This window comes from Rhinoraja longicauda, chromosome 10 (assembly GCF_053455715.1).
Source record: "Rhinoraja longicauda isolate Sanriku21f chromosome 10, sRhiLon1.1, whole genome shotgun sequence".
Taxonomy (NCBI): Eukaryota; Metazoa; Chordata; class Chondrichthyes; order Rajiformes; family Arhynchobatidae; genus Rhinoraja; species Rhinoraja longicauda.
Genome location: NC_135962.1, coordinates 54,266,880 through 54,293,858, shown reverse-complemented (window position 1 = coordinate 54,293,858; position 26,979 = coordinate 54,266,880). Strand labels below are relative to the sequence as shown.

Here is a 26,979-nt window from a genome sequence, read left to right as displayed (position 1 = left end):
TGTATTATATCGTCTTTGGAAAATTGAGCATAAAACAATACCGTGTTATCTACCAGCCAGTAGATTAAAGGGGAATGTGTAAAGGTCAAGCAGAACTTGAGAAGCTGTGCTTGAGAGGTTCTGCGTACTACGTCACGCGAACATTGTGTAGCTCGTTTCCCGGGTAACGGCCGCAAGCTCGGGTGTGAGGGGCTGGAAGCAGGAATATTCTCACTCAGCATAAACTTCGCTGAATATTACCGCCTTTCGCCATGCCGAAGAAAACTAAAGGGTAACCCTGCTTTCGTTTTGCTTCACTAAAACAACTTGTCCAGTTTTTAGTCCTGCCGCTCCTGCCCTGCTTATAGTTTTTAAGTTGCAGTCAAAATGAACTCGTTGTCAAGGAGGGTTTTGCAGGACAGTGGAGGCAGAAAGTTGTCAGGGGGTGTAAATGCATGGAACTTCCATCAAATGCTGAAACGTAATGCTTGGGATGCGTGGTGAGCTGTTTAACATAAAACTGGGGGCATTGGTTTTGTCTTTTTGCACTATTATTATTTGTTTGTTTTTATGTGTATGTATGTGTGTGTGTGTATGTGTATATTTTTTATGCATGTGTTTATATTTATGTGTGTGTATATATATATATATGCGTGTGTGTCTATATATATGTGTGTGTGTGTGTATATATATATATATATGTGTGTGTGTGTATATATATATATAAACATAGCACAAAAAGTAAGGAAATTTGTGTTTGGTAGATTATTTCTTTGTTGTAACAATGCTTCTTGGCAATAAATCTTATACCGTTGGAAAGCCTGTTTATTTCCCTTTTAAATGGTGCCACATTTGTAAGGAACATGCATTTGTGGGATGAGCAGCAGAGCTGAGTATATGGGATGCGCCCATGAAAAATTTGCCAAATCTTCTCTGCCAATGCCAAACAGCTTATTCTGCTGTTGCTATTGACTTGTTTTGAGCTTCTGGTACCCCCAGGTGCTGACAATCAGGTGCCTGATTGGCACCTGATTGGCAACATCTGTGAGCATGGGCCCTGCTACAGTGGTCAGTAGGTGTCTGCTCCAAGAATCGGCATGCCACGTTTGACTGATCTGGATAGGGCCCGTGCGATAGGGCAACTTCAAGCTGGTGTTCCGCAAAACCAAGTTGCGGCATTATTTGGAATGAGCCCTAGTACCATCTCCAAAGTGAAGGCCAAGTTCCATATAACGGGGGATGTCAGAGACAGGCCGTGAAGTGGGCGTCCCAAGAAGACGACACCCGAAGAAGACCGTTTCCTCACCCTGTCAGCACTTAGGAATCGTAGGCTGTCTTCTACAGATTTGCAGTCAAGGTTTGCAGGACAATATGGCCGACGGCTCTCTGCCCAGACAATTCAGAACAGACTGCACGCAGCCGATCTCCGGTCTCATAGGGCTGCCAGGAGGCCTGCCATGACTGCCCTTCACCATCAGGCCCGTTTGCGCTGGTGTCGGCAACACGTGCACTGGAACCTGAACATGTGGAGGAACGTTATGTTCAGCGATGAGTCCAGATTCTTCCTACGGCAGTTGGATCATAGGGTCAAAGTGTGGAGAAGACGCGGAGAACGCTATGCTGATTGCTGCACCGATAGAGTAACATCTTTTGGTGGAGGCAGTGTGATGGTGTGGGGCGGCATCTCCCTCACTGGAAAAACGAGGCTTGTCATCATTGGAGGCAATCTCAATGCAGAGAGATATCGAGATGAGATTCTGCAACCAGTGGCAATCCCATACCTCCACAGTCTGGGACCGAACTCTATCCTCCAAGATGATAATGCTCGCCCCCACAGAGCAGGGTTTCTCAGAGACTACCTCCAGAATTTGGGAGTGGAGAGGATGGAATGGCCTGCCAGCAGTCCTGACCTCAACCCCATTGAACACTTGTGGGATCAGCTTGGGCGTGCTGTTCGTGCCAGAGACAAAAGGTGCATTTGTCATTGTTACTAACTCTGTATGGAGACATGGCAAGCAACATAGAACACAAGGAAGATCAGATTTTTGTTTTGGAAGAAAGCCCACAATTTATGTTAGCTATGGGCAACCGGGGGAGGTTATATTCAGCAATACTATAGTTCTTAGTTTGAGACAACCTGAAGACAACTGACAAATATGACCCCTCAGCTCTTAAAAAAATATCACCACATCTTGCTGCATGAACTTGGATGCACTGTGCAAAGTGCATCTTTGTATTGTGTAGGAAAGAACTGCAGATGCTGGTTTAAATCGAAGGTCGACACAAAATGCTGTAGTAACTCAGCGGGACAGGCAATATCTCTGGAGACAAGGAATGGGTGATGTTTTGTCGAGACCCTTCTTCAGACTTTGTATTCTTTGTATTTGCTTCTTTGTATTCCTACCTACTTATCATTCCTGATCTCTGCTCGCTGGAATTTCTGAAATTTTGATAGTCGTGGTGAGTGACTTTTGACAACCAGGTCAAAAAGAATGAAGGGTTCTTGGACATGGGGAATTATTCAATAAATAGTTAGCTTTGTATTTTTTTTAATATATCTTCAAAATATTTTTGTTTATTTATTAAGAAAAGGGAAGAAGGATGCTAAATCTGATCCAAAACTTTCCACGGAGTCGGATGCGGAAAAGGGAAAGGCGAATGCTGCTTTGTGGGAAGCCAGGTTGAATATTTTGGAGCGGTCTCGCGTGGAATATCGTAACACAGCACAAATGCTTGCCAGAGCCAATGAATCTTTAATGAACGATCGGTATCAAGTGGAGAGGGACGCTATGGAAGTGATCTCGTATTTAAAGAAACAAGAAATGGAGAAAGAGTCAAAGGTAAAAAGAATCTTGAATGTTTCACTGAGAATTTAAAATGTTAATCTTTATCCCATCTCCATCAACACAACCATTTGCAAGCTTTCAGGGTCTACTTTGGCTACTGTTGGATCTTGCAAGGAGAGAGCACATAGCGTGATCAACATTGTGATCAACAATGTGCTAGGTACTTATGCTTTTAACAGATCAGGTGTCTGTAGCTGCTGATCTAAGAGAGTGCACCTGGAGACTTTTATATCTATATTAATTACCCAACATATTGGAGCATTCCAAGGTTCACTAGCTGATCAACAATCAATTGCATTAATATTTTCCATTAATATGTTAACTGCATTAATATATTCTCAATTGAATTGGGATCCTTCAATTTTCTTTGTTCTTTCCTCAATATAGTGTTGTTTTTATCTGATTAAACCTCAAAACCATAATATGGCAAACCAGCACAACAAAAAGGTGCATGTAATGTTGGCAGTCGTCGTGTTTATGGAATTGTTGCGTCATTCCAACTGGAAATTCACATGGGAATTGCTAAAGAAAACTCAGTACTATGTATTTGTTGTGAAGCAAATGTATTTGAAAGTATATATAATATAGACCGCCTGCATGAAATGATTAATTTTGAATGAGGTGAACTGGAGTTAAAGAGAAATCGGAGTAAATACAAAATTCATTAAGATCTGGTAGATCAGTCAGCATAAAAAGAACTAAAAGCAAATGGCCTGTTTGGCTTTATCCCAGGAGGGGTAGCATGGGGACAGATGTAGAGTTGGTTTGTGTAGGAAAGAACTGCAGATGCTAGTTTAAATCGAAGGTAGACACAAAATGCTGGAGTAACTCAGCGGGTCAGGCAGCATCTCTGGAGAGAATGGGTGACATTTCGGGTTGAGACCCTTCTTCAGACTGATGTCAGGGGAGGGGGCGACACAAAGATAGAATGTAGTCGGAGACAGTAAGACTAGTGGGAGAACTGGTAAGCGGGTAAGAGGGAGAAAGCAAGTGTGATCTGAAGTTAGAGAAGTCAATGTTTATACCGCTGGGGTGTAAACTACCCAAGCGAAATATGAGGTGCTGTTCCTCCAATTTGCGCTGGGCCTCACTCTGACAATGGAGGAGGCCCAGGACAGAAAGGTCAGATTGGGAATGGGAGGGGGAGTTGAAGTGCTAAGCCACCAGGAGATCAGGTAGGTTAAGATGGACTGAGCGAAGGCGCTCAGCGAAACGATCGCCGAGCCCGCGCTTGGTCTCGCTGATGTAGAGAAGTTGACACCTGGAACAGCAGATACAGTAGAGTTGGTTTGTTTTTGCATCCATTTATGAATATTTTTTATGGACATTGAGTACAATTCTGAGTATGTTCAGTGTCTGATATGTAGTTTATTTTATTTTAATTTAGTTCAGTTTAGAGATACAGCGTAGATACAGGCCCTTCGGCGCAATGAGAGCATGCCGACCATTGATGACCCGTTCACACTGGTTTTATGTTATCCCCCTTTGGTATAGAACCATAGAAAATAGGTGCAGGAGTAGACCATTCGGCCCTTCGAACCAGCACCGCCATTCAATATGATCATGGCTGAACATCCTAAATCAGTACCCTGTTCCTGCTTTCTCCCCATATCCCTTGATTCCGTTATCCCTAAGAGCTATATTTAACTCTCTCTTGAAAACATCCAGTGAATTGGCCTCCACTGCCTTTTGTGGCAGAGAATTCCACAGATTCACAACTCTCTGGGTGAAAAAGTTTTTCCTCATCTCAGTCCTAAATGGAGTTGTCCACTCGTTGTCCACTCCTGACACACAGGGCAATTAACCTACAAACTTGCATGGGCTGTGGCGGGAAACTGGAGCACTCGGAGGGAACTCACATTGTCCCAGGGAGAACTTACAAATTCCACAGACAGGCAGCAGCCAAGGGCAGGATCAAACCTAGGTCTCTGAAGCCATGAGGCTGTGACGCCCATGTAGCAATAAGGAAAGCAGTCATCTTTTCATCTTAGTCAGTAATAAATCCATATAATTAGAAACATGTCCCGCTGAGTTACTCCAGCATTTTGTGTTTACCTTCTAATTAAAAACATATTTAGATTTTTTTAGATTTAGAGATACAGCGCAGAAACAGGCCCTTCAGCCCACCGGCTCCACGCCGCCCAGTGATGCCCGCACACTATCACTATCCTACACCCACTAGGGACAATTTTTTTTTTTTTAAACATTTGCCCAGCCAATTAACCTACATACCTGTACGTTTTTGGAGTGTGGGAGGAAACCGAAGATCTCGGAGAAAACCCACGCAGGTCACGGGGAGAACATACAAACTCCGTACAGACGGCGCCCGTAGTCAGGATCGAACCTGAGTCTCCGGCGCTGCATTCGCTGTAAGGCAGCAACTCTACCGCTGCGCCACCGTAACATGTTATGGTCAAAGTCATTGGTGTTCATACATGGTGTGCTAAAGAAAACATGCTTATCGAAAGTTGGATAGAACCTTGGTCAGACCCCATTTTGAGTTCTGAGTCATAGAGTGATACAGCGTGGACACAGGCCCTTCAGCCCAACTTGCCCACCCTGGCCAACATGTCCCAGCTACACAAGCCCCACCTGCCCACGTTTGGTTAATTTCCCTCCAAACCTGTCCTATCGATGCACTTGTCTGCCTGTTTCTTAAACGTTGGTATAGTCCCAGCCTCAACTATGTCCTCTGGCAGCTTGGTCCATGCATCCACCACCCTTTGTGTGAAAAATGTCCCCCTCGAATTCCTATCAAATTTTTTCCCCTTCACCTTAAACCGATGTCCTCTGGTCCTCGCTTCACCTACTTTGGGCAAGGGACACTGTGCATCTAACCTATCTATTCCTCTCATGAGTTTCTTTGTTATTTATTGACACTGCATCACAAGAAAGGTATTGATCTTGAAGGAGCATAGTGGAAGTTTAGCAGAATAGTTCTGGGGCTTATTAGGTTAAAGTACAGGACTGTCTGCATCAATACACCTTGTACTTTAACTGTAGAAGACTGAAAAATGTAGATAATATTATAGGATAGATCCTGGGAATTATTTTTCACTATGGTGGGGATCAGGAATAAGAATTGTAATCTTAAAAAATAGATCTAGACTATTCAAAATTCATGCACAAAAGTAGAAATCTGGAACTTTCTTATCAAATGGTTGTGGATCCTGAGTACATGTTTTTTGTCGGTATGTGCCTCAAGGAATCTGGGCCAAAGATGAGTAAATTAATTTGACGGGCAGATTAGCGTTGATGCAATGGAATGACAGGATTTACAAGCTCAATGGGTTTTCCCTTTTCCAAATAGTCCTTCTTATTGTTATTAGTTTAAGTCTTCATGGTGCCATATGATGCGGAATTAACGTAGAATTTTCAGGGCCATGCAATTCAGGATTTGCCTTCCGGAAGAGACACAGCACAGTGGCGGAGCGGTGGAGTTGCTGCCCTACAGCACCAGAGACCCGGATTTAATCCTGACTATAGGTGCTGGCTATACGGAGTTTGTACGTTCTCCCTGTAACCGCGTGGGTTTTCTCCTGGTGCTCTGGTTTCCCCGCACATTCCAAAGGCATACAGGTTTGTAAGTTAATTGACCTCTGTAAATTGTCCCTAGTATGTAGGATAGTGGTAGAGTACAGGGTAATTGCTGGTGGGCATAGACTCAGTGGGCCGAAGGGCCTGTTTCCAAACTGTGTGTATCTTTAAAGCAAAGAGAACAAAATTGTAAAGTGACTAATTTGACATTGAATTTGGCAAAAAAGTGATTTTTGGCAATGTAACCAAAGGAGTTTGTGTTTTACAGATCAGCCAACTTCAGCAGCAGGCAATAGACCAAAAGCAGCAGGCCTATGATGAGAACAAGAAAATAGTAAGTTCTTACAGTTTTATGTTGTGTATTTATGGGATTCATAAACAGCATAACTTCAAAATAAGCAAATTCCAGGCTGCAGCTGGAGTATGAGGTAGTAGGATGGAGCTCTTGTGACATTAATTCTGTTCTACAGAATCAGATGCTGCCTGACTTGATTTTCAGCATTTTCTGCTTTTATTCCATCTGGAGTATTATGGCCAGTCATGGAATGCACAAACCTGGATTAATTGAATACATTGGGAATGGGGCAGAGGAGAATTATCAGAATGCTGAAAAAGGAGCAGAAAATGTTGCAAATGGTCAGCAGGTCAGACAGCATCTGCTGTGAAAGTAACTGACTTCATTTTCATTAAGACAGAGACAACAGAGTCTGTAGTTGCTGTAATCTGGATAATAAAAACGAAATCTGCCATCCCTTTACCTCCACAGATGTTGCCCAACCTGCCGAGCTCCTCCAAAAGTTTGTTTTTTAAAATTCATTTTCTATTAACCTGATAAAACCTGGACGCATTAATTCTGTCCGTCTTTCCACTGACTATTAATTTCCAGAAATTTATTTTTTTACTTCAGATTTCTGGCATCTGCAGTATATCTTTATTAATATGAATGGATAGAGGACTTCAGTTACATGAATAGACCAGAGGAACTTAGCTTGTTCTTCTTAAATCTGTTCCACCACGTAACAAGTTTACAACTCATCTGTATCTTAACTCTGTCCACCATCTTGCACTAAATGTTGTACCCTTCATCCTTTATCTGTGCAGAGTGGACGACTTGATTGTAATCATGTATACCTTTTAATTTGACTGGATAGCACACAAACAAAAACATTCCATTGTACCTTACACTTGACAATAATGAACTAAACTAAACCGCCATTTTTTAATATTGTTTTATACCATTTGTTCAGAAAGACTAATCTCAGATTTAAAAATTATTAAACAAGTGACCAAATATGTTTTTGTAGTAGAGTTCAACACTACTTTGTAAGGAAGTTTTTCCTAATATCTCTTCTAAATTCCTCGCTCAGAAATCAAGGTTGTGTCTCTTTGTCCTGATTTTGTTTTTGTCTGTATGTGTTACTAGGATAAAGTTACTAGACTGCAGAATGCAGGTCAATGATGTTAGTAACGAAGCATCAGGGATGCTTAAACAGATATAGTGAACTGAAAAATCCCAGTTTTTAAATTTGCCATTGAACCACTCTGATTAGTTGCATATTAGAATATAATTGCATCCATATAAATGAAGTGAAACTACCTACATGAAGAAAGCATTCAATGTATTTTCAGTGAAGCGAGGCACTATAATAAAATGCCTGTTCTTACATCTCCACAGATCGAAATCCATACCCAACAATCTGACCATATGCAAACCAAAATGACGCAAAAGATGAAAGAAATGCAACTGATTCAATGGGAACTAAACAAGGTCAAATCATTCAGGAAGAAACAGGTTTTGCTGGAAAATGAATTGGATGATGTAAGTCCAATAAGACTTCTTTGTTCTTTTGTTTATGTATGTACATATGTAATCAATATCTGTAACTGCATTCTCTGCCTCAGAAGGCAGTGGAGGCCAGTTCTCTGAATGCATTCAAGAGAGAGCTAGATAGAGCTCTTAAGGATAGTGGAGTCAGGGGGTATGGGGAGAAGGCAGGAATGGGGTACTGATTGAGAATGATCAGCCATGATCACATTGAATGGTGGTGCTGGCTCAAAGGGCCGAATGGCCTCCTCCTGCACCTATTGTCTATTGACAATTTGATGGTCATCGGAAAGTATCTGTTCCTGAACCTGGTGGTGGTGTCAGGCTTCTTTATCTCCTAGCAGCAAGAATCGGGAATAGCTCAGATATGAGGATCATTGATCCTCCTACCTTCTTGAGGCAGCACCTTGTGTAGATGCTTTTGATGGTGGGAAGGACTGTGCCTGTGATGGACCAGCACTCTGCAGCCTCTTGTGCTCTGGTCCATTGGAATTGTTGTACCAGGCCATGATGCAATCAGTCAAGACATTTTCTACAATGTATCTGTAGAAGTTTGTTAGAGTATTTGGTGATATGCCTTTGAAGTCTTAAAACTTCTAAGAAAGTAGAAGTATGGTGGAACGCTTTCTTCATGATTACATCTATGTGCGAGCCCCAGGGAAGGTCATCCAAGACGTTAGTGCCCAGAAATTTGAAGCTGCTAACTTTCTCCACTGCCAACCCACCAATGTGAACTGCACATGACCTACGACTTCCCCTTTCGAAAGGCAACCATTAGTTCCTTTGTTTTGTTAATGTTGAGCAAGAGGTTGTTGTTGTGGCTCCACTCACCAGGTGTTCTCTCTCTCTTCTGCACGCTGACTCACAAGCACCTAATAACAAAGATCCTTGCATTACTTGAATCATTTTGAGAATTTGAAAATCGCCATTTTGCTGGAAAACAGCAAAAATACTTGGACTATCTCTGACATCGCCCTACCGTTTCTGGATTTCACCATCTCCATCACAGGAGACAGACTAGTGACTGACATCTACTACAAACCCACTGACGCCCACAGCTATCTGGACTACACTTCTTCCCACCCTGCCTCCTACAAAAAGTCTATCCCCTACTCCCAATTTCTCCGTCTACCCCGCATCTGCGCCCGGGATGAGATGTTTCACATGAGGGCATCAGAGATGTCCTCATTCTTCAGGAAACGGGGCTTCCCCTCTTCCATTATTGATGAGGCTCTCACTAGGGCCTCCTCTATATCCCGCAGCTCCGCTCTTGCTCCCCCTCCTCCATTCATAACAAGGACAGAATTCCCCTTGTCCTCACCTTCCACCCCATCAGCCAGCGTATCCAACAAATCATCCTCCAACATTTCCGTCACCTCCAACGGGACCCCACTACTGGCCACATCTTCACATCTCCTCCCCTTTCTGCATTCTGCAGAGACTGTTCCGTCTATAACTCCCTGGTCCACTCGTCCCTTCCTACCCAAACCACTCCCTCCTCGGGCACTTTCCCCTGCAACCGCAGGAGATGCAACACCTGTCAATTTACCTCCCCCCTCAACTCCATCCAAGGACTCAAACAGTGTTTCCAGGTGAGACAGAGGTTCATCTACATCTCCTCCAACCTCATCTATTGTTTACGCTGCTCTGGATGTCAACTTCTCTGCATCGGCGAGACCAAACGCAGGCTTGGCGATCGTTTCGCTCAACACCTTTGTTCGGTCCACCTTAACCAACCTGATCTCCCGGTGGCTGAACACTTCAACTCCCCCTCCCATTCCCAGTCTGACTTTTCTGTCATGGGCCAGTGCCATAGTGAGGCCTACCGGAAATTGGAGGAACAGCACCTCATATTTTGCTTGGGCAGCTTGCAGCCCTGCGGTATGAACATTGACTTCACCAACATTAGATAGTTCCTCTGTTCCTCTCTTCCCCTCCCCCTTCCCAGTTCCCCCTCTATCTTCCTGTCTCCACCTATATCCTTCCTTTGTCCCGCCCCCTGACATCAGTCACGACCCGAAACCTCACCCATTCCTTCTCTCCTAGATGCTGGCTGACCTGCTGAGTTACTCCAGCATTTTGTGATACCATTTTGCTGGAAGTACTTTTGTAGATGTTCACCTTTTTCATTGGCAGAGCTCCACTTTTATTTGATGTTTATCCTTGTTCTTTCCTCCTGCACACATCTGTAATTAGATAGACCTGCTTATGACGTTGCTATCTCCCATGATAAAAGTATTCAAGGATATTGCAAATAGTTTTCTTTACCAGACTTCATCTATCCACTATTTAAGACTATTGTTACCAACCCCATCTGTCCAAATCTGATCTTTTTTTTCCAATTTGTTTCTTTGAGTTCAATGGAGATGTTAAAGATGCTTGGCTCTTCCATTGAATCCTTCCAGTCCAGTTTCTACACTGGCTGAGAACCAGAAATTACCCATTCCCAAAACGGCAAGGATGCAATAGCTTTTATCATCATTGGACAATTACTTCTTGGACCCAAGGATCTCATTTTTGGCCCCATTCTTAGACTGAACCTGACTTCCTTAACAGTATATGGAGAATGAATGTCAGAACTCTGGAGTGCCAAGATGAGTGAAGCAGCAGGGTGGTGGTTACGTTTCTGGACTGGTTGAGTTCTGGACCATTGATCCAAGAATATGGGGTTGAATGCCACAATGCCGTCTGGCTAATTTAAATGAATGTCATGAAATAAATCTGGAATTTAAAAAAAAAAGTTAATCTCAGTTACAGTAACCATGAAAGTACCTAAATGTAATAAAAACCCTTGGTGTACGTCAGAGTTGAATGAGTTGCTCCAGAAACACATGTCATCGATTCCTCACTGCTTTATTGAGGATGGACAATAACGGTCACCTTGCCAGGGATATCCACATCCCATCAACAAATTAATATGAGTTCACGCAATAACCAAACGCAGGGTAAGAAGAGAAAATTGGAGACAATGGTAAAATCCATTTCTTTTAGTACAATTACAAAGGTATAATGTTTATTTAGGGAAATTTGGAAAATCCCACTTAATCTTTTCCAATCAGTGCTTTTAATTATTAACAAAACATTGTTGTATAATATGCTTTTGCTCTTACATTTTAACGAGGTAATTTTAAGTGAAGGCTTCACTTTGTACGCGTGCAGCAGAAGGAGCTTTCCCAATCGTCTCAGATGCACAGCTATTGTACGATGTTGTGGTAACTAGTTATTTCTTCAAAACACCGCCATTCACACCATTTTCAGACATTTAAAATACTTAGCTGTGAATGCGGTGGTTTCAAAGTGGTCACGATTGTAATGAAGGAAACACAGCAAATAACATAAATAACTGGAGAATAACAGGAGTAAGCAGAATATCAGTTGTTTGAAGGATAGATTCTCATGCTTTTCTTCAAAATAGTACTCTGTTGAGATTATTATCTACAGTTTAACTTCCCATCTAAAAACACTTGCTCAGAATGGAGACCTGTTACGGTGATTTCTAAACCTGGGGTGATAAAGTATGGATTAAAGAACAAAATAAATACTCTCTCTTTTTTTTTTGCCATCTCAGATAAAAGAAACCATGAACATATCAAACAAAGAACACCAAGAAACACTGAGACAGCTGGAAAATAAATTCTTTGAAGAAAAGGTATGTGACCGGGAGCCAGAAATTGAGTCTGAAACAAATAAATTAATGCTCTATCCATAGTTTGAGGAATTTGATAAAGTCTACAATAGCAAAGGGTGGCTGGTGATAAAGATAACTCTGTGACTCTATGATATACATTACTCCTGTCCCCCATCCATTCATGTATCCCAATCTTCTTATTGTCAACAGAAAGGATTTGGGATAGAATTGAAGAGGGGAGGTGTTGTATGTGAGACAGGAGGGTGGGGAATGAAAAGCGGAACAGTACGTACTGCAAGATGAATATAAAATATTTCAGTCCAATCAAATGGCTAATATATTGAAAGAATGAAAGGAATAGATCGAGTAGATGCACAGAGTTTCTTGCCCAGAGTAGGTGAATCGAGGACCAGAGGACATAGGTTTAACATAACATAACATAACATAACATAACATAACAACACTTTATTGTCACTCGGCTTTTTACACCGAACAAAATTTCAGCAGTCACACAAAACACAGCAAAAAAGAAAAGAACACAGGACACCCGACCCCAACACAAACATCCATCACAGTGACTCCAAACACCCCCTCACTGTGATGGAGGCAACAAAACTTCCCCTCTCTTCCCCCCGCACCCACGGACAGGGAGCTCGACCCCTACCGAGGCAAACGACACGCACAGCCCCCGCAAGGGGATGGAAGGCCCCGCGGCCGAGCCGCCCTGGGCACCGAAATGTCCCGCGGCCGCACCGGGCGATGTTAAGACCAGCGGCCGAGCCGCACCGGGCACCGAAACGTCCCGTGGCCGAGCCGCACCGGGCACCGAAACGTCCCGCGGCCGAGCCGCACCGGGCACTGAAACGTCCCGCGGCCGAGCCGCACCGGGCGATGTTAAGTCCAGCGGCCGAGCCGCACCGGGCACTGAAACGTCCCGCGGCCGAGCCGCACCGGGCACCGAAACGTCCCGCGGCCGAGCCGCACCGGGCGATGTTAAGTCCAGCGGCCGAGCCGCACCGGGCACTGAAACGTCCCGCGGCCGAGCCGCGCTGGCGATGTTAAGTCCCGCAGCCGAGCCGCACGGGGCACTGAAACGTCCCGCGGCCGAGCCGCGCTGGCGATGTTAAGTCCCGCAGCCGAGCCGCGCCGGCGATGGAAGGCCCCGCGGGCGAGCTGCGCCCCGGGGAAGAGACCTAATAAAAGAAAGGTTTCCCCCGCCCCACCCCACCCCCACACCCCACCCCCCCACCACACATACACAGCCAAAAACAGAAACAAAAACCATCCCAACACCGACACAAACAAAAAAAAAGAAAAAAAGACAAACAGACTGCCAGAGAGCCGCAGCCATTAGGCGCAGCCAACTCCTAAGGTGAAGGGGTAAAGATTTAATAGGAATCTGAGGGGTAACTTTATCACACAAAGGGTGGTGGGCGTATGCAACAAGCTGGCAGAGGAGGTAGTTGAGGCAGAGACTATCCCAACATTTAAGAAGCAGTTAGACAGGTACATGGATAGGGTAGGTTTGGAGGGTTATGGACCAAACATGGGCAGGTGGGACTAGTGTAGCTGGGACATGTTGGCCAGTGTGGGTAAGTTGGGCTGAAGGGCCTGTTTCCACACTGTATCACTTTATGACTCTAATGGGTGCTGATTGAGAAGAACTGCTGAGCCCTACAGTTCAAGTGACAGTTATATTATTAAAACCTGTTGGCTTTTGGATTAAAGAAAAAATATTCATAATAACAGTAACATTAACAAAATATAAGAAACACACAGTGAGACTGTTATCACTTAAAATAGACAGGGCAGGCTAAACTTAAAGGCCTGGGCATTCTACCAGACGAGCTGACCAATGTGAGATCATAAGAGATAGGTGCAGAATTAGGTCATTCGGCCCATCAAGTCTACTCCGCCATTCATTCATGGCTGATCGAACACTCCCTCCTAACCCACTTCTCCTGCCTTCTCCCCATAACCTCTGACACCTGTACTAATCAAGAATCAATCTATCTCTGCCTTAAAAGTATCCACTGACTTTGCCTCTACTGCCTTCTGTGGCAAAGAATTCCACAGATTCACCACCTTGATTATACTTGATAATGATTGTAACTTTGTTAATAATAATAATAATAATAATAATAATAATAATAATACATTACATTTATATAGCGCTTTTCATATACTCAAAGACGCTTTACAGGGATTTAGAGAACATAGGGAAGTGAATAAATAGATAAATAAGTAAACAAACAGAGAAAGGAGACAGAGGGTGGGGTGACCTTCAGTGGTTGAAGGCAGTACTGAATAGGTGAGACTTCAGTGATGTTTTGAATGTGGTGAGTGTGGAGGAGTCTCTGATGGTTTGAGGTAGTGAGTTCCATAGGGTGGGAGCAGCGATGGAGAAAGCCCTGTCCCCCCAGGATCTGAGTTTGGTCCGGATGTGGGGGGATAGGAGATTGGCAGCAGCCAATAACATGGGGTCAACTAACTGACCTGACATTGAGCCAACTGACCCAAGGAGGGCCTTTTGTTAGTATTATTTGCAATTAAGGTAGATATTCATGCCATCGTAGAAACAGGCCTTCTCATCTGTCCTGTCACATGTCCTCATTAGTTTAGTTTAGTTTAGTTTTAGTTTAGTTTTAGTTTAGTTTAGTTTCGAGATAGTTTAGGGCGGCACGGTAGCGCAGCAGTAGAGTTGCTGCTTTACAGCGAATGCAGCGCCGGAGACTCAGGTTCGATCCTGACTACGGGTGCTGCACTGTAAGGAGTTTGTACGTTCTCCCCGTGACCTGCGTGGGTTTTCTCCGAGATCTTCGGTTTCCTCCCACACTCCAAAGACGTACAGGTATGTAGGTTAATTGGCTGGGTAAATGTAAAAATTGTCCCTAGTGGGTGTAGGATAGTGTTAATGTACGGGGATCGCTGGGCGGCACGGACTTGGAGGGCCGAAAAGGCCTGTTTCCGGCTGTATATATATATGATATGATATGATATGATATGATATGAAAACTGCCCCTTGGCTCACCGAGTCCGGTGCCGACTAGCGATCCCCATACACTAGCACCTTCTTTCACACTAGGGACCATTTACAATTTTATCAAAGTCAATTAATCTACAAACATGTGCATGTTTGGAGTGTGGGAGGAAACCGCAGCACCCAAAGAAAATCCACACGGTCACAGGGAGAATGTACAAACTCGGTACAGACAGCGTACGTAGTCAGGATCAAACCCGGGTCTATGGCACTGTAAGGCGGCAATACTGTTAGGCCACCATGCCACTCCCTTCTAATATATTCTAATCATGTTTTTGTTATAATTTTCTTTTAAAACAATTTTAGGATTTCATTTTAATAAGTACTGATGCTCTCTTTTAGAAAACCTTGGTTTGGCTGAATTTGGAGTATTGTGTGCAGTAGTGGTTGCTCCATTTTAGGAAGGATATGGAGGCTTTGGAGAGGATGCAGAAGAGATTTACTGGGCAGTTGCCTTGATTAGCGGGTATTAAGTATACGGAGCGATGAAAAACGTGAATTGTTTTCTCTGGAGCGTTGGAGGCTCAGGGGAGACCTAAGAGGAGTAAATAAAATTATATGCAGAATAGATAGGGTGTACAGTCAGAACCGTTTTCCCATGGTGGAAATGTAGAAGACTAGAGCGCATAGCTTTAAGTGAGAGGGGAAAGTTTAAAAAACATATGCAAGCAAGTTGTTTTTATACACAGAGTGGTGGGTGCCTGCAAACAATCTGCCAGGGTACGGTGCTGGAGGCAGATACGATGGTAGCATTTAAGAACATTGAAACAGTACAGCATTGGAACAGGTCCTCCAGACCACAATTCTGTGTTAAACATCCTCCCTGTACACACTGGGTGACTGCCCTGCATAACAATACTCAAAATGCAGCTTAACCAAAATCCTAAAAAGTTGCAATGTGACTTCCTTATACTCAATGGCCTGACCGATAAGGCAAGCATGCCAGAAGCTCTTAGATAAGGACACTGATATGCAGGAACAGGAGGCACATGGATCACAAGGAGATAGAAGAGATTAGTTTAACTTGAGATCTTGTGTGTCACAGACAATGTTGGCCAAATGACCTGCTCCTGTGCTGTACTGGTCTATATTCTATCTCAAATCTACAATTCAGTGAATTCAACAGACTGAGGAAAAACTTTGTCATGTTGGATTGTAAGCAAGTTAAGTAAGTAAGGGCAAGATTTAAGTTTAAATGCTTTATACGTTTCATTAATATTGACTTTTACTTTTAGATTCGTCTGGAGCGGGAGGCAGAACAGAGACTAAATCGGCTGACTGAGCAGGCTCACACTGAAGCCATTATGTAAGATTTTGCCTGCAATTGATATTCCAGATCATCCTCGGTTTGCTTAGTTGAAGTTCCACTTCAAAAATATTTGCAACTGATAAAAGCACAAAAAAATTCCATAGATGCTAGGAACCTGAAACAGGCCCTTCAGCCCAACCTGCCCACACCGACCAACATGTCCCAGCTACACTAGTCCCACCCTAGTCCCAAGGAATTTGGCCCATATTCCTCCAAACCTGTCCTATCCACATAAAACCTGTCCTATCCATGTAATCTGGGGGAAGACAAAGTCACAAGAGTGTTAGACACAAAAAGTTGGAGTAACTTAGTGGGACAGGCAGCATCTCTGTAGAGAAGGAATGCTTCGGTTTGAGACCCTTCTTCAGACAAGGGACTGATTCGAGTCTGAAGAATGGTCTCGACCCGAACCATCACCCATTCCTTGTCTCCAGAGATGCTGCCTGTTCCGCTGAGTTACTCCAGCTTTTAAAATCTATCTTCGGTTTAAACCAGCATCTGCAGTTCCTTCCTACACATTACAACAGTGTTAGGCAGGAGCCAGAGAGAGTAGGTTGGGAGCAGCTGTTTTGGGGGTAAATCTACATCTGAAATGTGGGAATCATTTTAAGACCACCTGATCAGAATCTAGGACCAGCATGTTCCAGTGAGGAAGAAAGACGACTATGGCAAGGTTCGGGAACCTTGGATGACAAGAGACATTTGTAGATTTGGTCAAGAAAAGGAAGTATATATATGGCTGGACAAAACCCTCAAGGAATATAAAGAAAGCAGAAAATAATTTAAACAGAATTTGGAGGGTTTTTGGAAAAGCGTGGGCTCAATAGTGATGGTCAGCATGGCTTTGTGTGGGGCAGGCCATGTCCTACGAACTTGATTGAGTTTTTTTGAAGGGGTGTTGAAGATAATTGATGAGGGTAGGATATGAATGTTGACTGCAATGTCTTGAGCAAGGCAGTTGATAAAGTCCTTGATAGTGGACTGATGCAGAAGTATGACATTTGTGATCCAGGGTGGCTTGGTAGATTAGGTTCAAAATTAGCTGCACCATAGAAGACAGAGGGTACTGGTGGAAGGGTGTTTCTCTGACTAGAAGTCTGTGACCATTTGTGTTCCACGTGGATCAGTGCTGGGATCTCTGTTGTTGGTGATATTTATAAATTATTTAATGAAAGATATAGATGGGATGATCAGTAAATTCCAGAGAACATTAAAATTGGTGGAAATGCGGATAGTGAAGATGTAAAACTACATGAGAGAATTAAGATAGGATATCGATCTATTGGAGAAATGTTTTGTTTAGTTTTAGTTTCGTTTATTGTCAGGGTCATGTGTACCAAGGTACAGTGTAAAGTGTTTGTTGCATGCTAACCAGTCAGCAGAAAGACAATACATGCTTACGATCGAGACTACCACAGGGTACAGATACATGATAAAGGGAATAACGTAAATGACATTTAGTGCAAGATAAAGCCAGTAAAGTCTGATCAAAGATCATCTGAGGGTATCCAATGAGTAGTTCAGGACTGCTCTCTAGTTGTTGGTCGATGGTTCAGTTGCCTCATAACAAATGGGCAGAGCCATGGCCTTTTTCTCTGTAACTCTAATTGCGGTGCTGGCTCGAAGGGCTGAATGGCCTAATGGCCTCCTCCTGCACCTATTTTCTATGTTTCTATGTTTCTAATGCTATAATACTGTAACATTATATTCTGCGCTCTGGTATTGTTTTTGTTTGTAATAATTGTTGGACTTGCTTATGACCTAATTGTACTTCATGTGTAGCATGAAAGGACTGAATAGCATGGAAACAATGTTTCTCACTGTTTCATTGATACATGTAGCAAAAATAAACCATTGCCAGTACTGATATCTGGTACCTGATAAGTTAACTCAATTGCTGGCACCGTACTGATTACTAGATTGCTTTTGATTTTGTGTAAAAAGGAATTGCAGATGCTGGTTTAAACCGAAGATAGACACAAAAAGCTGGAGTAACTCAGCGGGCAGGCAGCATCTCTGGAGAGAAGGAATGGTTGACGTTTCGGGTCGAGACCCTTCTCCAGATTTTTGATTCAGGATCAAAAAATCCCTTTTTGATTTTGATTTGTCATGTCTTGCTTGATTGATGTTAATTAGTAAATGTTACTTTTGCTCTTCTCTGTCTGCAGATAAAGATTTAAGATTTGGGTCTCGACCCAAAACGTCACCCATTCCTTCTCTCCAGAGATGCTGCCTGTCCCACTGAGTTTACTCCAGCATTTTGTGTCTATCCTTGGTTTAAACCAGCATCTGCTGGTTCCTTCATACACATAAGATTTGTCATGATTGGACAGGGTTTATAAATGTTATAAAAAGAAAATAAGGGATATAAGGAAAAGATGCCAAAGGAATGAAATGGCTTGTGCTTACAGGGTCTCCAACAGATTTGATGGACTTGTTTGTATTGAGCAACCACATCACCATTTTCTGTGATAAATGCATTTTTGCCAGACCAAAGTTAATCGCATGCAATTCGGCCTCCTTCCTTCCACAGAAATCTTGACGAAAGGGCTCAGTGTGTCTTTAAAGAAAATGTAAATCTACATGAGAGAATTAAGATCTATAAAGAGGAAGAGGAACGAAGAAGAAAGGATTACAAGACACTGGAAGATAAAAACACACTGATTGTCAGTGAAAAGGTGAAAAGATTTTCCAGTTTATAAATCACAACTCCACAAACAGAAGTGACGGGTCCGTATTACCAAGAAATCTGGACCTTAACTAGACGATTGAGATTGGACTTGTGTGTTGGATTGCAAAGAAATTCACATTATTAGTATCAGTGTCAACCAAAATACACATTCACAGCAGGTAGGAATTTTCATAGCTCTTCATCTTGAAGGGAAAATGGATAGAGACGCTTTCCTTAAATCTTTAAAAAATATATTGTTATTGGTTAATTCTTAAATTGTACATGTTAATAAACAGTACCAATGTTTGGAAGTGGAAGAAGTTCACGTGTTAATGGATCATGATTAGGAATACAGTCACCGATCAACTTTTGCACAACTGACAAAGCCCCATTTTGGAACCAAGCCTTGCAGATCAAGAAGGTATCCATTTTCTAACTTGACCACCCTCATAATGGTTAGAATCAATGATCCCAGGCTGTGGCATTCTCAAATCCTTCGCACAAGGAAGTGAGGAAAATTGTTTATAACAGGGCAGCACGGTGGTGCAGCGAAAGGGTTGCTGCCTTACAGGCCCAGAGACCCTGGTTCAATCCTGACTACAGGTGCTGTCTGTATGGAGTTTGTACGTTCTCCCTGTGACCTGTATGGGTTTCTCCGGGATTTCTGGTTTCCTCCCACACTGCAAAGTCGTGCAGGTTTGTAGGTTACTTGGCTTGGTATAAATGATTGTAAATTGTCCATAGTATGTGTAGCCTAAGCGCAAGGGATCGCTGGTTGGCATGGACTCGGTGGGCCGAAGGGCCTGTTTCTGCACTGTATCTCTAAACTAAACTAAATAAACAGTGGGATAGTGCTGTCCACCACAGAAAGAGGCCCTTCAGCCCACTCCATGCTGATCATCATGTCTATCTTTTAGCAAGTCCTGGAAGGATAAGGAATTAATACAGACATCCAACTTGCTTTTGTAATTTTATAGGTCATTCAAGTACCTGTCCAGATGCCTCTTGAATGTTGTGACTGTTGCTGGCTCCACTGCCTCCTCTGGCATTTCATTCCAGATACCAACAATTTTATCCTCAAGATATCCCTTAAACATCCACCCTCATAGCTTAAATCTATGCCCTTTAGTTTTAGATACCCCTACATGGAAAGCAGACCCTGGCTATTTACCCTATCAATGTGGAAATACTTCTATCAAGTCACCTCTCATTCTCCTTTGCTTCCAGGCAAACAGGCCCAACCTATTCATTTTTTTCTTATAACTCAAGCCCTCCAATGCAGGCAACATCCATTTGAATCTTCTTTGCTCGCCCTCTAGCTTACACACAACCTTCCCGCAGACTGGAAACCAGAACTGCACACATTACTCCAAGTGCAGCCTAATCAACATTTTGTACAACTGTAACCCAAAGTGCTAACTCTCGCACTGTCTCAGTTGATGAAGTATGCCATCAGCCTTCTTCACCATCCTGTCTACCCGAGTTGCTAATTTCAAGCAACTCTGTACTTATACACCTTGGTCTCTCTCTGTTCAACAATTGTCTCCAGACCTCTGCCATTCACGGTGTATGTCCTGCCCTGGTTTAACCAAACATGCACCTCTTCACACTTGGCTTAGTTACATTCCATTTGGCATTGCTTTGCCCACTTTCCCAGTTGATCTAGATCTTGTTATAACCTTGGATAACCCTCTTCCCCGTCCACTTTAACACATTAATGTTACAGTATCAGATGGCTCCAGCAATTTCCAAATGATTGGTAGATCCATAGAAAAAAGAAATGTAATTTTACTTCTGGGGTGCCATAAAGCATGGTTGAATATGGCAGAAAAGGTGAAAGTAATGCATCTTTTCAGCATAACCTAAGGTGACAGTGAAAAAGCTTAGAGGCATTTGGAATAAGTAAAGTATTTCATATACATTCATTACACATATTTCATTAAAGCCATCTTCGTTACCTTCTTTCCAGACCATAGGGTTCAAACTTTTCTAATTTTATATCCTAATTAATTTTCTCACGTTTTGTACCCTCGATGCAACTGCTAATAACCGTTTTTGTGAGAGTGCATGTTCAGAATGAATTGACGTTTTCAAAACCAGGTTGTTTCTCATTGTAGGAGACCAACGAGCTGTTAATCAAAGAGCAGGTGTCCGACAGCAGACTGCAGAGAGCGAAGATCAATGAACTTCAAACAAAAGTTGAGAACCTGGAGAAAGTGTTGGGACACATGGCAGCCGAGTTTGAGACAGCGAAACAGAAGATGAAGCAGGAAAATGAGCTTAGAATGGCGACCAGTCAGGTAGAGATTGAAAGGCTTGGGGCGCTAGTTAAGTTGAAAGATAAAGAGATGAACCGAGTGAAGAAATTGGCGAAAAACATCCTAGACGAGCGCACTGATGTGGAGATGTTTTTTCTCCAATCCCTTGAAGAAGTGAGGCAACAGATTGCCTACAGTCGAGCTCAATATAAACAAGCAGCTCAAATTGCATTTCAGAAAAAAATGTTAAGGGCGTTTGCTGGCAAGGACGATTATCCCCAAGTCAGGACCTTTGGCAAAAATGCGTACAGCACAAACTGCGTGTACCAAGATATGGAAGAAGCTGAGCACGGGTAAGTCAAAATTCTTACACATTTCAGTGTGCAGATGGTGCATGTACAATAACAAATATAAGATCAAATGTTGTCAGTATTGTCTGTTTCCAAGTGATAAAGCAGTATAAACATGCAGATGTAATTCCTAGCCTGGCTATGCATTCAGGGGGAAATAGAAACAAGGAAGTGCAGATGCTGTTTTACAAAAAAACAGATAAAGTGCTGGAGTAACTCAACAGGTCAGGCAACATCTCTGGAGAACATGGAAAGTGATGATTAAAGTCGGGACTCTTCAGTATTGACTGCCAGTTTAGACTTTAGCTTGAATCTAAAATGTCCCAGTTAAGTGGTGATCCTTTGCTGTTTGTTCCTGCAAGTGGACTCTCTGTGACATCCACCCTGTCACTTTTACATATTTGCTTATCAATTGCTCATATATATGGGACACAGATGAGAGCGTGTCTGAAATATGGTGCACAAGGCTAGTTTCTGGACCTGAGCATGTACTTGGGATACATCTGTTAGTTAGCTGTTTGTTAAAAGTACAGGGCAATTGAGAAATTGGTGGGAAAAAACAACTAGGATTCTCGGCTATATTTTCTAAAGCTGCTGAAGGTAATATAAAACATTGGTTCAGCCACAAAATGGGTACACTGTTATGGGCATAAAGGAAAGATTAGAAGGCTATGTAAATGGTACAGAAGAGATTCACCACAATGATTCCAGTTGTGAGGGACAATTTTATGGATAGACTGATGCCAGACCTGCTCTCCTGGAACCTGATGGAGTTATTGAAAATACAGATAAAGTACACGGAGGGAAAGTGATTCTTTTGGCAGGTGAGTCGAGAACTGGGGGAAATAGAAAGAAGGTGACTGACAAAAGATCCAAAAGTGAGTCAAGGACAAAGCTCTTTATGCAGAGCATGGAATCTGGAACACACTGCCAGGGATACCATTGGAGGCAGATTCAATTGCAGAGTGCAGAAAAGAACTAGATATGTGTCTGAAAGTGTTTGTTTGAAAGTACAGGTGCACCAGCGATTTTCCGGCAACTGATGGTCCGGCACTTCCTTTAATCCGGATAAAATTACGAGAGCATTGCTCTTTCGACATGTGCACCTCCGTCCTGAAAGGGTTAATTGTTTACTTTGTTAACTCTTTATTTATGTTTCTTGCAGTCCATGGTGCTTTGGAGATACGGGGGGGGGGGGGGGGGGGGGGGAGGGTATGATTAGTGGGTCAGAGGTGTGTTGTTGAATTATTATTACCTGACCTCTGTTGGTCATACAAAATGGATAATCCAGCAAGGTTCTGGAACCAAGGGTGCTGGAAAATCGATGGTGTACCTGTATGTCTATTACAAATGTTCCTTTTTTTCTCTCCACCTCTCTGCAACATAAAACACACTTGTTTTCTCAATACAGTTTCTCCCTCTGCAGATGCTGCCTGACCTGCTGAGTACCTTCAGCATTGTCAGTTTTCACTTCAAACTTCAACCCTTTAATAATAAATGATACACTTTATGTTTAAGCATTCACGCTGGGAAAGTGAGTATCTCGGATTTGACCTGGGAGCAGAAGGAGAAGGTTTTACGCCTTTTGTTTGCCAAGATGAATGGATGGAAAGCAAACAGGTATGTTGAACTGAAGATAGACCCAAAGTTAGACAACAAAATGCTGGAGTAACTCAGCCGGGCAGGCAGCATATCTGGAGAGAAGGAATGGGTGACGTTTCGAGTCGAGACCCTTCTTCAGACCCGCTGAGTTACTCCAGCACTTTGTGACTACCTTTCGTATAAACCAGCATCTGCTGGTCTTTGTTTCTACAGGTATGTTGAACTGTAAGGTGATCCCTTCCCACAACCTTCAGTGCTTAGAAACTGAACCCTTTGTGGCAGTATCGCACCTAATTTGAATACTCCATTTGTCCTCTCTTCCCTCCTACACAAAACTATTTAATTTTTTTTTCTGTTTCCTTGGGATAAGGAAACAGAGAACAAACATCTATTAATCCACTCCAAGGTGCTTGCTTAGGTATTCTGATAATTTACAAAAGTTTAAAAAAAACACAGATGCTGGAAAACTGAAATAAAAGCAGAAAATCCTTTTTTGCAGAATGAATATGTGGCCATAGGATTCAAGTGACTTTTCTCTCCCAAATTAGCTTACCGGGTTAGCTATATGTGTTGATACCCCTCTAAGGTTCTTGCTTATTCAGTAGGAATGGCATTTAATGTTCTGCAGATAACGAGCATATATTTTACATCTCTCTTTTGCTTTTATTCTGCACAGGAAACTGAATAATAGAAGTCAGGCCCCTTCAGAATCTGAGAGCGTATTGACCATAAAAGAGACAGAACAAATAAGGTAAGGGTCCGACCATAATAGGAATCTGCCTTACAAATATTTAAGTTTTACTTCAATAGCTGTGAGAAAGAGGTGATTTAACCGTATAAGCACTGTTGATAACCAATGCCACACATTCTGGGACAATCCTAGAGCCTGAACAATTGAAATGATAGCAACAACCTCATGAAATGATTTGCCAACGATACCCATTTTATTATCATTTTCAGGATAGAAGGAATGAGTGATGTTTCGGGTTGAGACCCTTCTTCAAAATGAGCTCAGTTTGGAGATGGGTTTCGACCTGAAACGTCACCCATTCCCTCTCTCTCTCTCTCTCTCTCTCTCTCTCTCGAGAAATGCTGAGTTACTCTTGCATTTTGTGTCTGTCTTTGGTGTAAACCAGCATTTGCAGTTCCTTCCTACACATTATTTTCATTTTCCCTCATTTTCACCAAGTTGCAGTATTTGAGTGCAGCTCTTCGATCTTATTTATAGGTAATGGAGCACACTCCCTCAACATTGTCTTTCGAGCAGCTCACATCAACTTTTTAATTATTTTCAGATGCACATTATTTTACTTTGGGGAATGGGCATCAAGCTTGGATTGTTTCACAACATATAAAAGATTTACCGACAATTCCTATCTCCTGAACAGAAAATATAGACTAATTCATATGATATTCCCCTTGGCCCATATGGTACTTCAGTAAGATTGTTTTTCCCTAGTACATAACTTTTTATCGTGCATAAATCTATTACCAGTCGTGGATTAGTATGTTTTAAAGCATTCACAATGTTTATCTTATTGAAACATATTAGATTATTAAGGGATTGGACACGCTAGAGGCAGGAAACATGGTCCCCATGTCGGGGGAGTCCAGAACCAGGGGCCACAGTTTAAGAATAAGGGGTAGGCCATTTCGAACAGAGATGAGGAAAAACTTTTTCACTCAGAGAGTTGTAAATCTGTGGAATTCTCTGCCTCAGAAGGCAGTGGAGGCCAATTCTCTGGATACTTTCAAGCGAGAGTTAGATAGAGCTCTTAATGATAGCGGAGTCAGAGGGTATGGGGTACTGATTGTGAATGATCAGCCATGATCACATTGAATGGCGGTGCTGGCTCGAAGGGCCGAATGGCCTACTCCTGCACCTATTGTCTATTGTCCATTATTGTAACAATGATTTTTGCTCTTTTCCATTTCTGGGCAAAATGCATTTTTTGGACTCTGCGAATGTCGATTTATTTTAGGAACACAACTTATTAAGTAACTACGGCTGGTCAACAAAATCAGGTCTGTGTCATGATTACCATGGTAAATCATCAACTGTGCTAAAAAATGATTTACAATGGTTAAGACTTTAACTACACATGCAGGGATAAATAAACTGCAGACATTGGAAATCCAAAAGACAATTTAATCCTTTAAATAATCAATGTTTCTAAACATTCATTCATTCATTCATTCCCTCCACCGTGAGTGTACAGTGGTCCAGGTGTGTACTATCCACAAAGTAGTCTGCAGTAATTTAAACTTTGACTAGCCAAAGTTGCAATCGCCAAGGATACTGGCAGTAGGTGCATTACCATCCGCAGATTTCCCAAATCATACACCATCCTCATATGGAAATATATCAAAGGTTTCAAAGGTATTTTATTGTCACCTATTATGTATCAATTAATGTACAGCCATACGAAGAAAAAAAGTAACAAGACACACAACTACATAAAAGTTAACATAGACATCCACCACAGCGAATTTCCCACATTCCTCACTGTGATGGAATCCAAAAAAGTCCAACCTCTTTATTCTCCCGCGGTCGGGGCAGTTGAACCATCCATCGGGGCGATTGAAGCTCCTGCAGCCAGCAATCGAAACTCCCGTGGCTTGGAGTTTCCGAAGTTGGTCTCTGACCAGAGACCGCGGGCTCCGTGATGTTAAGTCTGCATCACCCATGGTTGGAGCTCCGAGGTCAATCCCTGGCAAAGGGATCGCGAGCTCTGTGATGGTAAGTCCGCAGGCGACCGCAGTGGAGCTCTCAAAATCGGTCTCCAGCAAAGGCAGCCAAATCCTCGATGTTAGGCCGCAGTGCGGACGGAGATACAATGCAGAAAAAAAAATTGCATCTCTATCGAGGTATGAGATTATAAAAAGTTTCCCCCAACCCCACCACCCACACATAATCCCAGCTAAAGAACACTAAAAACATACATTTAACACATACAGTTAAAACACAAAGAAGGAAAGGACAGATATACTGTTGGCGAGGCAGCCATTGCTGGCGCCACCGGGTGGTCAGATGACCATTGCGTTGAATCAAAATCTGATACTTGTACCAAACCGCAGTGAGCATTTTCATCAAAAGGACTGCACCAATTTGTCTCAATGGTAATTATGGATTGGTAATAATGGCTGGACTTGCCATCAAAGCCTAGATCCTGAAAAATTAATGAATAAAACGTTAGGGTTATCAATCCAAAATAAAGGATTGGTTAGAACAAAAAATGAGAACATTTCTTCCTTAGAAGAAAATTCTGTTCCAGTGGGCAGAGTGCTCAGTCATTGAGAATCAAGATGGAGAGAAATTTGAACACTTGGCAAGAGGAAGGAGATAAATGGAGCAGAGTTAGAATTATCTTGACCGTATTGAATGGCAGAGATTCAAGGTGCTCCATTACTCTGTCTAAATCTACTCAATTCCACTATGTTTGCACCTCAAGCACAGTTTTGATCCAATATGCTTTTATTCTTAATACTAAAATTTTTGGGCTAAAACCTAGGTAAATAGTGCAAGGCCACCAGTGGCTTTTGTCTGTTCTTGTGTGGTTTTGTTTTGTTTTTCACATTTCAAAATATTTCTTTGCAGCGTACAAGATGAACACCCCATTCCCACTTTTATCACCCAGACTCCTATTGAACCTGTTGTAAACCAAATTAACGTCTCATCGGATCAACAGCCATCTAAAGAAATTAAATTGCCTGAAATTGTACTGGTGTAAGAAATTGTAAAAACTGTTTTATTGTGGATTGGTAATCCCAAAATGTGTACTTAAGAAAAATCCTAAAATGAGAGTGCAGTTAAAGTGTGCACAACTACGAGTAAAAATGTGATTACATTTTTTTTAACATTGTCTCAAGAGTTTTAAATATCGTGTAATTTAACTGAGAAAGAGGGCCAGAATTCTATGTTGAACAATGGTGG

The 26,979-nt window shown here is 42.5% G+C and overlaps 1 protein-coding gene across 1 annotated transcript; it reads left to right on the top strand.

Moving 5' to 3' along the window:
* LOC144597696 (basal body-orientation factor 1-like) lies at positions 1–26,979 on the top strand. The gene is made up of 11 exons (XM_078407226.1): positions 1–271; positions 2,567–2,819; positions 6,631–6,696; positions 8,038–8,181; positions 11,756–11,836; positions 16,091–16,161; positions 18,698–18,842; positions 20,953–21,446; positions 22,962–23,063; positions 23,722–23,796; positions 26,644–26,979. The coding sequence occupies exons 1-11, from the start codon at positions 252–254 to the stop codon at positions 26,774–26,776; spliced, it is 1,584 nt and encodes a 527-aa protein (XP_078263352.1). The 5' UTR covers positions 1–251; the 3' UTR covers positions 26,777–26,979.